Source organism: Anabas testudineus, chromosome 22, assembly GCF_900324465.2.
Source record: "Anabas testudineus chromosome 22, fAnaTes1.2, whole genome shotgun sequence".
Taxonomy (NCBI): Eukaryota; Metazoa; Chordata; class Actinopteri; order Anabantiformes; family Anabantidae; genus Anabas; species Anabas testudineus.
This window is the reverse complement of record NC_046630.1, coordinates 11,440,656-11,455,986: the sequence shown is the minus strand read 5'-3', so window position 1 is coordinate 11,455,986 and position 15,331 is coordinate 11,440,656. Positions and strand designations below refer to the sequence as shown.

Below are 15,331 nucleotides of genomic sequence, written 5' to 3'. Positions count from 1 at the left end.
GTGTGTGTGTGTGTGTGTGTGTGTGTGTGTGTAAGAGCATAATTAGAGTCTGGTTCTGTGTGCACAAGCGCTTTTTGGACATGCAGAGAGTAAATTAGCACTTTTGATCACAGAAATGAAATGTTTGCTCATTTGCACTTTAAGGAGGACTCTGAACACACAAGCTTTGTGTTTTTGTTGTTGTTGTTGATGGTATAAAAACAACTTACCGAGTCATTCATGCCCTAAAATAAATATTTTACGTCTTTAGTTTCTCTTTGCGTCTCCATTTGATAGTTATTGTCATGATATGGCCATTTGTAAATGTCTTTAATTCTCATGAAATTAGAGTTGGCTTTTAAAGTAAACGTGATCCAGATTCCGCCCGCTTGCTTCAGAAATAAACTTTTTTGACAACATTTGCACTAGTCCTTATTTGTATTTGGCAATTCATAAGTAATAAATAATTTTGCCAAAATACTGTTACTGTATTAAACCACTAGCGAAGTAATAAAACAGTGGGAGACAGCAGGAGTGTATTTGTGAGAAATCACTGTGGTAAAATATGTTTTAACAGCTTCTTTGAACTACGCTTGGATTATGATTCATTCATTTGCCACTTGGGGGCAGCACAATAAGCAAATGACCTCCTGTGGTGATCACTAAATTGCTGAGAGCACAAAACCAAACCACTGATCACCACCAGAAAGCTCCACGGAGCGGAGGTGAACTCAGATTCTAATTTTCTGTGTTCATCACTGTGAGCACTTTAACAAGTATTCATTTGATCTGTTGTTGTCCTCTGAAACTGGAGATGCTATATTGTTCTGTTTTTTGTTGCGTATTGTGTCTGGGTTATTTCACAATATTGACTAATCTATCTATCCACATATATATGCTCTTATTTTGTCATACATATTATACTATTTAGAGAAATGTGCTTCAACAATTGTAGTAAAAAAGCACCACAATATGAAAGATCCAATTACTAGTGAGTCAGTATCGTGGCCAAAAACTACACCAAGAAGAACAGAACTCTCCAAGCAAAAACAATAAGGTTTTTGAAAAGCACAAGCAAGGGAATTGGATACGAGAAGATTTCCAAGTTACTGAATATCCCTTGGAGTAAAGTTAAATCCACCTGTGAAAAAATAGAAGGAATATGGTGCATGTTTAAATTGAACGGATCATGATTTAATAAGGTGGGAAAACTTCGTATAGACACCACATGTGCCTTTATTGAGCATTTATATAAAGCCATGAATGCTAGTAATAGCTCTCATGTTTCAGGGACATATGAGAGTCTGATCACTTGAGTTTTTTGGCAACTAATTGCTTTGTCAGCATTTAAAACTGCAAGAGGCTGAAAACAAGGCTCTGTTTGGACCTGCTGACTTGTGCTGGCATTTTCATGTTTGCAGGGGGGGAGAGCCTGAGGCCATGAATCTTTGATCTCTGCTCATCCAAGTAAACAGGGGAGTGTCAGTTTACAGAAAATTGTGTTTGCAGTGTTTGCACAGCTGTGATTTAGCAACTTTCAGGTACTTTAAGAAATGTAATACTACCAGATTTATTACCATTCACTGTCAAATAAAATTCTTCCATTGTATAAGGCTATTATTAGGTATATACTGCTTATATCATAAGTGCAGTATATGAGTAAATAATAAGTAATTCAAAAACAAGTTACCCTGTCACTTCTAAGGAGCCCATGTCCTCTTCAGATGCTCATGCAGAATATTTTCTCCAGCGTTCATGCTCCATCTAGTGGAACTTGCTGGTTGCACATAGTTGATCTAAACGTCAACTCTGCTAAAACTTGTCTTACTCAGTGCTTAAAAATAAACTGACCACACATTGTCCAGCCTCCCCAAGAATTCCCTTTGAAATGTCTGTAAGGAGATATTTCAAAGAAAGTCAAATAAAGAAAAAGTTTTTGGTTTAGTAATGTTGAAAGGAGGAAGGGAATTTTAATCAGAAACATAGTTTCACTATTTGTGTGTTTGTTATGTGTGTGTGTGTGTGTGTGTGTGTGTGTGTGTGTGTGTGTGTGTGTGTGTGTGTGTGTGTGTGTGTGTGTGTGTGTGTGTGCTGTGTGTGTCCTTGTACAAAGTATCTCTGTGTGTGTTTGGGCACTAGGTTGATGGTTGATGTAGATGGTTGTTGGACTCTCTCCTGGAGTTCTGGACGCTAGCATCCTCACTCAATCTCAACTTGTCAGCCGTAAACAACCCCCAAGAAGGGGGTTCAAAAACTCAGCCAAAGAAGCACTTGGTCTTGGTTTTGCTTTCTTGTTTGTTGCACAGTTAAATAAATCTGATTTGATTTCCCCCCAAAAGTACACTTTCCAGTAAATGTCATTAACGTCAACTCTTTTTTTTTCATTATGTAGTTAAATGAATAGAATAGTGATAAACATCATAAGTAGAAGCAGCTGAATTGTGTAACTGGATGAATATGGGAGGCAGCTGTGAGAACAAAGTACAGATACTAATGCAGGAGCATGTGGGAACAAACAGGGTACTTATGTGTATTAAGGGGGATGCTGAGATGTGTATAGGTGCTTAAATATTCTGTTGTTCCTGCTTCTCCTATAAATCAGCTTCCTGCTGATGGCAGTTCAAACATTGTTGAGTTTTTGACTATTGATCAGAAAAAAGCTGTCATACTTACCTGTTTTTATGTTTTGATGTGCTCTTTACTTTACTTTCCTCTTTGGACTGTGTGCCCAAGTTTGACTTATTTGACTGAAATGTGTCCTCACCCTACTTAACACTCACAGAGCCTAGCTATCTTATATAATAAACTGTTCTTTACATCCACCTGTCTGCACATAGGACTGATCACAAATTGTGACAAATATAATACATAGAGAGGAATGAATACTTGATGACTAAGAACACTTTACAGACAAGCGGAGAATGAAGTGTTAGCTTTAGCTCTACTACTGGACAAGGAAATAATTTGTAATAGTTCTTTAAGTTGCATAAACAACTTGAAAAAGTCAGTAATTTAGAGGAAACTTTTGATTTCTGGGAAACCAAAGTGCAACTCAAAAAACACCCACAAACCAATTAGTCTCAGGGTTGGTAGTTAGTCAGTAGGCCTCCTGATTCCTGGCCACATGTCAAAGTGTCTCCAGACAAGACACTGAACCCTGAACAATTGATGCCCTGAGGGGGCTGCCTGTCAATGAGAATTTCCCCAAGGTGATCAATAAAGTATGTATTATTATATTCAATAATGTATATTACGATGATCACAAAATAATCAATTGCATGACGATTGTGAATTTTACGGCGACATGTAGCTCAGTTGGTAAAGCAGTGATCTATAAACACCAGGGTCAGTGGTTTGACTCCCGGTTCCTCCTGGTTACAAAGACAAGACTGTGACACCCCACACTAGCACCATCACCTACTGCAGCTGTTCAATAACAATTTCCCCAAGGGGAGCCATCTCATTATTATCTTAAACATGCCTTTCTTTGCTTTGCTGAGTTTTGGTTTGTAACCAAGATTTATTGTTCAATCAGTCTTTATTTAACTTACAAAAACTGAAGACAGAGATTCCGGAAACTGACATGACAAAACCTGAAATAAAGTGAAATTGCTTGACATAAATCAAAGTACCGTAAGTGAAACCATAAGTTTTAAGTTGTAGCAGCCCTTGAGGAATGTGTGCACATATTTCACAACAACTTTGAGGTTTGAATGTTGTGGGAACATTCAGACCAAATCTGAAACTATAAAGTACAGTACGTCACAGTTGGCCTGAAAACAGACTTCCTTTTTACTACTACATTAGTGTGAAATATTCATATCCTACTATCAGCATAGTATGGTGAATGGCTGGTGTTCTGGAAATGGCTGATATTTTAAAGAGACTCATCACTGTGAGACACCTATTGCACCACTGCCTCAACAGCTGCATTACTTAGAAATGCTGTACGATTTGGGTTTCATTAAAAACAGCTTCCTCCCCTGCAGCTCAGTCATGTCTGAATGATGATGGTAATGATCCAGCGCTATCTGCCGATGGAAAAAATAAACCCTCAGCCAGGTCCTACTTCTCTGATTTGGATTCAACAGCAGCACTTTCACATTTATCACAATTACAAACAAAGAGAAGATCTTAGATAAAGGTACACATAATACTATTAATAATGCAATGGATGGGTCTACAAAAACACATCTGTTGGATCCCTGATAATAGAGGAAATATACAACAATAGTCAAGGTAAAAGAAACACTCCCTATTTTTATATAGAAAGATTTTTCCACATCAAGATTGTTCGTTTTTTTCCCAAACGATACATACATGACATACAATTACATACAATTAAATTAAACATAATAAAATCAATAGTTAATGATATAAACATCCATATAATTGTATTCATTCATTAACATCCAGACACCCTGCGTGACTTAACCGAGGAGTCAGAAATCAACACTAGGTGGCGGTATGCGCCGTTTCGTTTACAAACTTCCACGAAACGGAAGTAGAATAAAAGCAGACGAAGAAGACGAAGTAGCGAACGACCAGCCCGCCAATTTTGAAGGATGTAAACAGTGTCTGACTTTGTCGGACTCTGCTGTAAAAATCGATTTAACCTCATAACGACGGATAATCTTTTGACAGCGATGAGTGCCAGTGGAAAAGGTAGCGCAACAAATAGATATGTCTTTGTTCGGTTACATACTAATATACATTTAACGGGTTAAACCTGTTTGCGGCATGTTAGCTATCAGTGTTTTGGTAACGTTATCATGTTAATTAGCTAATCTAGTTAGTCGGAGTCTGGTTAGTTAACGTTAGCTACCATATTTATACAATTAGCTCATCTAACCACACTACTCTATCTTCACTGTGTAGAGATTTACAAAGTCAAACAACCAGCTTAACAAAGGCTGACATTTTTTACATTTGTTGACAGGATCTGGCGATGTATCCCAACTTGCTGCCAGGTAATGCAAACCTTTATGCACTTTATGGAAAGATAATGCTAACCTATGTCTATAGTAATGCTAATATTTCAGTTACTAGCCTAGAGTTAAATCCCAAACCCCGAATGGATCAGGGTTTTTACCTCATCTGTTCAGTATTTTATCTCTGCAGTTTGGTTTTCCTAAGGTTTTTTGGGGAGAATGTGCAACTAAATTGGAATAATAGTTTCAATGTTCTCCGATTTCAGCACCATGGGTTCATGTTTAACAAGTGTTTATGTCGTTACTTTCGCTGTCCCGCAGTGGTGACAGCGAGTCCATCAAAGTTTTTGTTCGAGTGCGACCTCTGACCCAAGGTACTGGGCTGACCACAGATGGAGATCAGAGTCTGTGTCTCACAGTCACCTCATCCAACACCATCCGTCTGCTCTCTAAACCAGAACCACGAACCTTCACCTACGATCATGTCGCTGACATGGACACATCTCAGGTTGGGGGAACACAGTTATTATAACCAACTCAGTGTCTAATAATCTGATGGTCCTGAAAAAAGTTGGTCCTGGTGATATGTGTATATGTGATCTTTATTGATTATTTTTCAACAGGACTCTGTATTCTCCATTGTTGCCAAGAATATTGTTGAGTCTTGCATGAATGGATACAATGGTACTATATTTGCCTAGTAAGTGGCCTTTGCACAGTATAAAATAAAAAAATATATATGGATATCATAATCGTTTTGCATTGAGATGTATGTGTCACGGCGATTCAGTTTCTAATTGGATTTCTTCCTGGCTTCTGCAGTGGACAGACAGGCTCTGGAAAAACGTTCACCATGCTTGGTGAGAATTTACCATGTTATTTACACTGTATAGTACAAATAATTTAAGTTCAAACTGTCAACATAATGGAATAATTATGGTTACAAAAAGTTTTTTCCCTCTCTAGGACCATCTGAGTTGGATAACTTCACAGATGAGTTACGGGGGGTTATTCCTCGAAGTTTTGAGTATCTGTTTTTTCTTATCAACAGAGAAGTGGAAAGGGTGAGCTAAAGGGTTTAATTGCCATGAAAATGTTGTAAACATTTTATAGATCAAGCCTATTATCTGATGTTGTTGATTTGTTTTTCTCTATCCCTAAAGTCTTCCAAGTCCAAGAGTTTCCTTTGCAAATGTTCATTTATTGAGATATACAATGAACAAATTTATGACCTCCTGGACACAGCCTCAGCCAGTCTCTTCCTTAGGGAGAACATCAAGAAGGGTATGTTTGTAGAGGGAGCTGTGGAGAAGTTTGTCAACTCAGCTGCTGAAGCTTATCAGGTAGGAATTTCCCACTTGTTGTGATGAGACACTTGATTCTAATGCACCTTGCATTCAACTTCACTACCGCATTGTCTGAAAAGAAATGTGTGCAATAATAATAATATTCCTTGTTGAGTACTTTTGTAAAACCCAAGTTACAAAGTGCTTAACACAAATTTAAAAAAATCATACAATGGAAATAAATCATAAAATACAAAGACAAAAAAAATTACAGTTGTGTAAGATAAAAAAAAAAAAAAAAGGAATAAAAATAAAGGATAGGAATACAAAATCTCAGTTTTCACAGCTGTGTTGTGAACTGAGGGACTTTACAGAATTTGTGTTTGAAACTGTAGGTCCTGTCTATGGGCTGGCGTAATCGACGAGTGGCCTCCACCTCCATGAACCGTGAGTCTTCCAGATCTCATGCTGTGTTCACCATGACATTGGAGTCAAAAGAGTCCGTTAATGATGTAGTGAACATCCGAACGTCTCAGCTAAACCTGGTAGATCTGGCAGGGTCTGAGAGGCAGAAGGACACACACACAGAGGGCTCTAGACTCAAGGTGAAACCACGACTCATAGTGAATTATTACTTATATGGTTATTGTTGTTGCTCACAGCTGCTGTCTGTGTTGCTTCTTCCCTTCTCCCTCCCCCCCCTACTCTCTCTCAGGAGGCCAGCAGTATCAATCGCTCCCTCATGTGTCTTGGTCAGGTGATCATGGCTTTGGTGGACGTGTCTAATGGAAAGAATCGCCACATCTGCTATCGGGATTCTAAACTTACCTTCTTGTTGAGGGTGAGTGCCAGTACATACAAAATAAATTGTTCCTTTTTTTAAAGTGAGACGATGTTATGCTGCTGTGATGTGGGAACATGTCAATGTCCATGGAGTTATGGCTTTGTATGGATGTTCAGTGACTTGTGGATGGTGTATTTTTATATCATTTCCAAATAGCTGCATGGTACATGTTTTTAATAATGTTGCCTTCAAATCTGCCAAAATCTGATATTTGCTAACGGTTCTGGTTTGAATTGAAAGGTACACGCTTCATTTCTTTTCATTATTATTATCTTCTCTAATAATTCTACTGTTTTATAGGACTCTCTTGGAGGAAATGCAAAGACTTACATCATAGCTAATGTACACCCTGGTTCAAAGTGTTTTGGAGAATCGTTGTCCACCTTGCAGTTTGCCCAGAGAGCAAAGTTGATCAAGAATAAGGTATCTCTCATCAACCATAACCATAGATTGTGTTAAAATAGAGTAGATTTGGGCAATCTCATCCCATTGCGATTATTCTGTTTTTCCAGGCCATAATCAATGAAGACACACAGGGAAATGTGAGGCAGTTGCAAGCTGAGGTGAAGAAACTGAAGGAACAGCTTGCTGAGGCACTGGCTTCTCAGGCAGTGGAGTACAGGACTGATGTAGCACCAGGAGGACCTGAGCTCACCTTAGGTAGCTAAATGAGAATCAAACATGTTATTTGTTATTTATGTCTCACAAATGTAACACACTAAGACATAATATACAGTAACTCAGGCTAACGGGAAGTTAGATGTTTTTAAACAGATGTTTTCTGGTGAGTTGCGTAAATAATATTTTCTCACCAGGTCCAATGCAAATTCAGCATGTTGACTCTTATAAAGCAAAGTTCATGGCTGCTATTCGTCTGTGGAAGAAGCGAGAAGAGGAGAAAAGGGTATGGGAATGTTTTGATTTATTTATATTGATACTTATTATGTATTGTAATCTTATGAAGACATAAGAAAACTTACAGTGATGTTTAACTATACTCAGATGCTGCTCCAGAAGATGGCTCAGCTTGAGGAGGCCTGGACACAAAAAGACAAGTTCATCCACTCTAGCCGGATGATTGTCAGATTTCGAGAAGACCACATTTCTCGCCTTGAGAAAAAACTGAAAGCAGGACAAAGCCTCCTATCAGACAAAGAGTCTCAGGCTTTGATTGACCAGCTGAAAGAAGAAATTAAGATCTTAAGAGATCAGGTAAAGCATTTTTTATTTCCTTTGAACAATGTTTGACCCTCTGTTTATTATTATCCATTTATATCAAAGAATTTTTTTCAGCTAACATACATTTATTTAAACATCTGGTAGTCTCTGTAGATTTACTTGATTCTATAATTATATTTCACACCAGTATGCACCGTACATTGTCAGTAGACTTTTTGTCCTTTCACATTTTCCCTTTAAGGTTGAACATCACCCAAAGATGACTCGTTATGCGGCGGAAAATTTTAGCCTGAGAGAGGAAAACCGTCAGCTTCGCTCTCTTGAGTCAGTGATGAAAGCTGAAGAAGTTTTAACCCAAGTTTCTGCTGAGCTGGAGGAGGCTTTCCAGAGGGTGATAGAGTCAGAAAGACTTACTGAGAGTAAGATTATTACATCAGAGAACTGAGAAAAGAAAAAAAAAGTTATATCATCTCTATGTGTGTGTGTGTGTGTGTTATAGGTATATGTTAATAATGTTATGTGGCTCTACAGCTGCAGCAGCCTCGTCAACCCTCGTCGCAGCAGATTTGGCAGCTACAGTTGAAAAACTGAAGTCTCAGCTGCTTCAGAAACAGTCTGACTTTACAGCTGTCCTTCAGGCCTTTGAGGAGTATAAGGAAGTCACAAAGTAAGTGAGCAGATATCCAGAAACACTTTGTTCACATTTGTTTATTAATAACCTCTATAAAGAAATTTACTGTCATGAAATTCAGTGACACTAAAGAGTAGAACAAGATTGGCATGCGGTCGAAATACCTAATAGAAAAGATGGTAATATCTCTTTAATGTTTATATGTTATTTTATTAGCCTAATAACTACCTCTCAAAGGGAAAGTGAGAGCTTTTATTGTGAGATGTTGTATGACGGACATATTGTAGTTGTGAAAACATGGCTGTTGCAAATAAAGTAGTTTATAGTAGATGTGCAGGCTCCTGCCATGGACATATTTCTTTGTCAATAACTGATGTCTGTACAGTGAAATAAGACATGAAGATGCTGGTATTCAAACGGTTTTACAGTTAAATAAAAGAAACGGGTCTTAGTTACCTGACTTTAGTTTGAGTGGGTTAATTTGGCAAAACAATATCACCTCTGTTTTCTGTATTATATGATTCTGATTTCAAGCTTCATGAAACTTTTCACTTACACCACTAGAATATATACAGTAGACTTGTTTTCACGTCAAGGTGGTTTTATTTTATGATCATGATGAAGGTTGCCAACTAATTGTTGCATTGCCGAATATGATTTTTGGATGGTGCTTTGTATTTTAGGAAACAGATTTCTCAGCTGCAGTCTGAGAAAAGATACCTTGACAAGTCTAACTGGCATTTGGAAAACATTTTGGAAGCCACGAACGCTTACAAAAAACAAGAGGTCACTGAGCTGAACAGAATTCACGTTGAGACTATAAAGGTGAGGTCATGTTGACAATTGTATTTAATTCACCAACTAATGACTAAACTAAAGACTGTAAAAAACAAAACATTCTCTTTGATTTCAGATTCTCTCAACACCCACTAAAGCCTACAACTTACGGTCACGTGTTGTACCACTCTCCAGCCCAGACCACCTCAATGGGACAGACAATACAGGTGACATTTGGGATGAGCAGCCTCCTTCAGACATGACCGAGATGGCACTGACTGAGGAACTGCGTCAAGTGCAGGTAACACAATTTGAACAGTTCCTCAAATGTTTGTACTAAAATACATATAGTCAATACCTTCTTTTATGGTCTTACTTTTTTTAATCAGGAGCAAGCGACTCGTGTCCAGACGCAACTGAATGAGGAGGAGCTAAAAAACAGCAAGTTATTGCAGCAAATTGCTAAACTTGAGGAGCAGATCACTGTGATTGCACAAGAGTCTGACCACAAGGATGAGGTAAATTACTTCTTGGTGTTCCATATATAAAGTTAGATTTACTGAAATTCTTCTAAAAATGTCTTTCCCTTAGCTATTTGTTTTTCCTAATTGTTCTTGTACACTTGATGCAGCTGCTTTCTACTGAGAGAACAAACAGGAACAAGGATCAGCTCAAACTGCAAGAAACTATTAATGAGCTGCAGCAAAGCCTTGAGTCTGAACAGAAAGCAGCGGAGGGTAACATTTAGATGTTTGTCCTGTGCAGCATAATCTGGACTTTGCTGCATTTGTTCTGTTGTCACATTGAGGTAGAAACAAGAATGCCAAGGTGGCAACTCTTTTTTTTTTTTTTTTTTTCCTTTCAGTTCTGAGAAGCGAGATCTGTGATCTACGTTTGGTGTTGCAGTCATCTGATAAGGAGTTGACCACTGTGAAGAATGAGCTCAGCAATTGCCAGAATGAGCAGCAGAGAGAGATGAACCAGCTCTCTAGCAGTTTGATCAGCACACAGCTCCAACTTGACAAAGTCCAGTAAGCATGACTCTGGATTTTGACTTGTCTTTATCAGTTGTTTATATGTGCTGACATCCACCATGTCTTCAATCCAGCCTGGAGTGGGAGCAGCTTCTGAAGCAGCATCGGACTCTGCAGGATTCATTTGACCAGCTGCAAGCTGAGGCCAAGTTTGAAGCTGATCAGGCAGGACAGCAGATTAACGACCTAAAGGCACAGCTTACGGTTAGTGAACTTCTACTGCCACTGACATTTTTAACCTGTAATATTTAACCTTTTATATTTTTTATTATATGTTTATTTTTTTCCAACTGTTGTAGGAATTGAACAACTCTCTGCAGACTGAACAAAAGCGCACAAGCACCCTGATCTCACAGTTAAGAGAAAACAAAGAAAGTACATCAAAGTGAGTTTTCCACGATTTGTCTTTTGATAAATTACAGCAGGTTTCAACATTTATAGCAATATTTAGATTAACGTGACTAACTTTGGCATGTTTCTTCAGAGAACTTATTGAAACTGTGGACCAAAATACAGAGCTTAGAAAACAAGTCTCAGATCTGACAGCACAAAATCAACAACAGGTTAGTTCTTAGAACAACATGTCAATAAAATATAAATATTTGCCATAACAGTAATGTTTTTGCTCAGTCTCTAAACCTGGTTTGCTCGTTGTTGTTTATAGGTTTCCAAAATTGTTGATCTTGAGAAAAAATTACCTTCTGCCAATGAAATGATAAAGAGCTTGGAGCAGAAGATTGAGCAGGACAAAGTAAACCGGAATTCTCTCCCGTTTCTTATTATTTAATATTGTTGCAGTATGTCTGCTACTTCGCTAAATCACACCCGTGTATTTTGACAGGATGTTGTTCTAGATCTCATTAACCAAACCAGAGACCTCCGCAGTGAGCTGAGCCAGAAGGAGGAAACCATCAGCCACATGTCTGGAGATATCAAAGACATTACAGTACTTTACTCTTTCTCCAGTTGCACACTTTGTTTGTCTTAAGTAATTTAATGTTTGCAGATATAATTAAATACTGTATGTCTTTATATGTCTTTATTCTACCAGATCTGTACATATATTTCTTTACCGATACAATAAGGACATGTTTATAATAACAATGCCATTACTCTTCCAGGCCAAGTACAATGTTTCCTCCCTTGAAAGGGAGAATATCAGGCAACAAAACTCTAAGATGGAGATCGAAATCTGTGAACTGAAAGAAACTTTAGACAGGGGGGTAGCATCTAACAAGATTGAGGTAAGATTAATGATATCAGCACAGCTGTTTTTTGTATATTTACTGCAATTGATCAATCTTATGATCCTTTATTTTTGTTTTGTTTTTATCGAGTTTCAGTATAGACATTGTATTGCGTATGTCTGTCCATAGGTTGAGGTTTTGCAGGAGGAGGTTGCATATGCCACTGAGGAAGTTGAGAGACTCACTAAAGTCTTAGATGAGCAGAACGGTCTCCTCCAATCATTGCAAGAACAAGTGGCCCAGAAGGATGTTGTGATAAAGAATCTGCAGCAGAAGGTGAGTTGTTTTTTTATTTGTTTTTTCCATACCACACTAGAGCAAACAAATAAAGAGGAAGATAATAAAAATGAGTAATTTTCACAACTCCTTTTTGTGCTAGATGCAACAACAGCAAGAGGCTGTTGAGAAAGCAGTCAGGACTGGAAGTCTGAGACCCCCCGTTGAACTGGCAGTCACACCTAAATCATTACCTCGAGTAAAACCTGTTTGTGGATTAACTATTCTCTAAATGCACCTTTACAATCAAGCATTGTGACTTTATTTTTTCATTGCAGAGAATACTAATTTCTTCATTTCTCCGATTCATTCGTCATTCTTAAGACACCTTGTACTCCAGGAAGCTTCAACAGAGACCTCACCCAGGTGCTAGAGAACCAAGAGAGAGAGCTGGAGAACCGACGTTCCTCCATGATGACCATGGAGGTTCTATTGACAGAGCTGAATGCTGAGAGAGCTGCCAAGAATGAGGAGATCCAAAGGCTTAAGGTAGTTTTTTTTTTTTCCTTTTTTTTTTTTTTAAGCAAATGTTAAATAAACCTATTACCATTCATAATTAGAATAACATATTAATAGCCCTCTCTTATAGTCTAGTGTCTTTGCTGTTTACTTTAGAGTTTCTTGCACTGTTAATTTTTACAATTTACAGTTGAATCTATAAAAAAGTGAAGAGGTTGAAGTTGAAATTAATGTATTAAAATGTTTTTGTCAAAATGGTTTATGTTAAAAAGTTTAAAAAGTTAGGGTCATTATCATCATTATCATTATTGACATTCTGTATTACCTTTTATCAGATGCAACTGTCTGAAAAAGAGATGGTCCGAATTGAGATCCAGACTTTGCTTGACAAGTTTTACATCAAGCAGAACCAGCTGACACTGAATGGAGATAATGGGTTGAGTTTATTCATCCACTCATTCAGCTGTTTTAGTATAATATATCAGATTATTTGTTGGCAATGGCATATGTTAAAATAATAATGTTAACTTCTGATTTCAGTGAGGAACTGAATGATGCACTCAAACAGTCCATACTTAAAGAGCTTCAGGAGGAGAGAACAGAGAAGGTTTGAATTGGTTTATCTGCTGATTTTATTTTGACGTTAAGTGAATAAAATCGTTTACCTTTTTCTCTGTCATTTCATCAACAGAGCAAAATAATGCAGCAGCTGTCTGATTCTCAAAAAAGGTAACCGTGGTAGAAGAGAAGTGTATCAGTGTTTGCTGTGTGTTATTTTAATCTTGAAGTAATACTTGAGTTATTGCCTTTGTTTCTCTGCATTAGACTGCAGGCACAGGAATCTATGTTGGCCCAGTCTCAGACCTGTGTTCAGGAGCTGACCACTGAGCTGAGGAACCGCTGTCTAGAGTTGAGAGATCTGAACCATAAGATACAGGATGAGGAGAAGTTACTTCAGGTGAGGCTCAGAATAGAACTGATCTTTTGTTAACAGAAGTATTTTTGGGTTGATTTAGCTTTTGTGTGTCATACAGTGAAATCTTTCAGACATTTGACTGTGAGTGAACTGATGGTGACATGAGTTGTTCATCCCACACTGGCAACATTTTAATTGAGTTTTAAAGATGTACAACAAAGAGGAGGACCTCTAGATTTAACTATTATAGTGAAGAAAACAAAAAATCTGCTAGAAATATAAATAACACTCTGAGAATGAACAGATTTTACACTTTGACAGGTTTTTTTTTAATAATGTGACATTGAAAATGTTTGAGCTTGTCACATAAACGAGTGAGAAACGGCTGCAGCAACTCACAAACTAACAGGTAACGTTTAGCTGATTTTACTAATATATTTTCTTACAGGAAAACGAGGTTCTCCGTAAGCAGAATCTTAAGCTATCAGAGGAGAATGGGAAACTTGTGGGACATAAGAACCATAAACAGAGGATTGAATATCTGGTGAAGCTGAAAAAGGACAACACCAAACTTCAAGAGGTAACTATTCTTTCAGCTATCAAGAAATAAATAAATATATATTCCTGTTGGTATGGTGAGTAATCTTAACACATCACATGTACCCACTTTATGCATTTCTTTTGTTTCAAGGAAAATGAAAAGCTCAGAACAGAGATTACCTTGATGCGAGACAACATTGGATGTCCGCCACTGGAGATGACATAAATCCCTGGTTGGTTCAATTATTTTTGAAGGGAGGTGAACTTGTCTTTGGAAGGGAAGTGTTATTTTTTTTATTTTTTAAATTGTATTTACTTTGCTCAACTTTTTAAATGGTTTCAAATACAAATGTATTGTTGTTGTTTTTTTTTTCTTTTCTTTTTTGTTTTGTTTTTATTGTCATTCAGGGAATGTGCAGTAATTATTTTACTTATAAGTTCATACTGTAACACCTAAAGGTATCCTGTACCTCTACACTCATTTACTATTACAGCAACATGGACAGATCAGCTGTGACCAAACTTCTATTTGTCCAGCTCATTCTTCTCTTGGCTCTGTTGTATTGGGTTACTGGATTCACCTAGTGATGCTGAATAAGATCCTAATGTGAAAATGGAACATTTCTGTGTTAATACATTTTTAGGTAATGACTGGTGCTGTGATTGCATAGCCAGTTTATTTTCATATCATAATAAACAGTTTTATACTGTATTTAAATGTTTTTTTGTTTTTGTTTTTTTTTTTGTCTCTACTAAGCTTTAATGGCCTTAATGTCGCTTATATTTTTGGTGTTTCATTTTGAACAGCAAAGTAAAAAATTTAATAAAATAAACAATTTAATTTAGATCTCCAAACAATTATTGCTTTTATTATAGATTAAGTTGCTAGTGACTTTATCAATTAACTGATTTGTGTCTCTCATTGCAGTTTTCTAAAATGGGAGTTGGTGTCATCAAATGTTTGAATGAAATTGTATATGAAAAAACGCACAGCTGTTAACGGTGGCGCTGATTTAACTACTTTATGTGCTGACAGGTGGCTAATCTATTATAATACATCCTTCATTTATTAGTTATAATAAAATAAATAAAATCTACATCTGCAAAAAGTAACAGTGAATTAAATGTTGATGGAATATTTCCCTCTGAAGTAAAAGTAACAAATGGGAAATACAAGAAGTAAAGTACTTGAGTAAATGTAAGTGTAATTTGTAGAAATTATCTCATTATAA

At 37.2% G+C, this 15,331-nt stretch overlaps 1 protein-coding gene across 1 annotated transcript; it reads left to right on the top strand.

Moving 5' to 3' along the window:
• The first annotated feature begins 4,524 nt into the window (after positions 1-4,524).
• On the top strand, positions 4,525-15,254 carry kif15 (kinesin family member 15). Its single transcript, XM_026338857.1, has 35 exons — positions 4,525-4,644; positions 4,919-4,949; positions 5,232-5,418; positions 5,534-5,610; positions 5,733-5,770; positions 5,877-5,974; positions 6,074-6,253; positions 6,592-6,801; positions 6,912-7,037; positions 7,341-7,463; positions 7,553-7,700; positions 7,856-7,944; positions 8,043-8,252; positions 8,461-8,638; positions 8,751-8,886; positions 9,534-9,675; positions 9,764-9,928; positions 10,017-10,145; positions 10,259-10,364; positions 10,493-10,658; positions 10,736-10,865; positions 10,961-11,046; positions 11,146-11,224; positions 11,326-11,412; positions 11,503-11,607; positions 11,783-11,905; positions 12,038-12,184; positions 12,288-12,383; positions 12,509-12,673; positions 12,979-13,079; positions 13,184-13,250; positions 13,335-13,372; positions 13,469-13,601; positions 14,008-14,139; positions 14,251-15,254. The coding sequence occupies exons 1-35, from the start codon at positions 4,626-4,628 to the stop codon at positions 14,323-14,325; spliced, it is 4,122 nt and encodes a 1,373-aa protein (XP_026194642.1). The 5' UTR covers positions 4,525-4,625; the 3' UTR covers positions 14,326-15,254.
• Positions 15,255-15,331: the final 77 nt, after the last annotated feature.

Coding starts and splice junctions, on each gene's coding strand:
- kif15 (XM_026338857.1), top strand. Junction 6,802..6,911: donor CAGAGGGCTCTAGACTCAAG/GTGAAACCACGA, acceptor ACTCTCTCTCAG/GAGGCCAGCAGTATCAATCG. Junction 10,659..10,735: donor CTCCAACTTGACAAAGTCCA/GTAAGCATGACT, acceptor TCTTCAATCCAG/CCTGGAGTGGGAGCAGCTTC.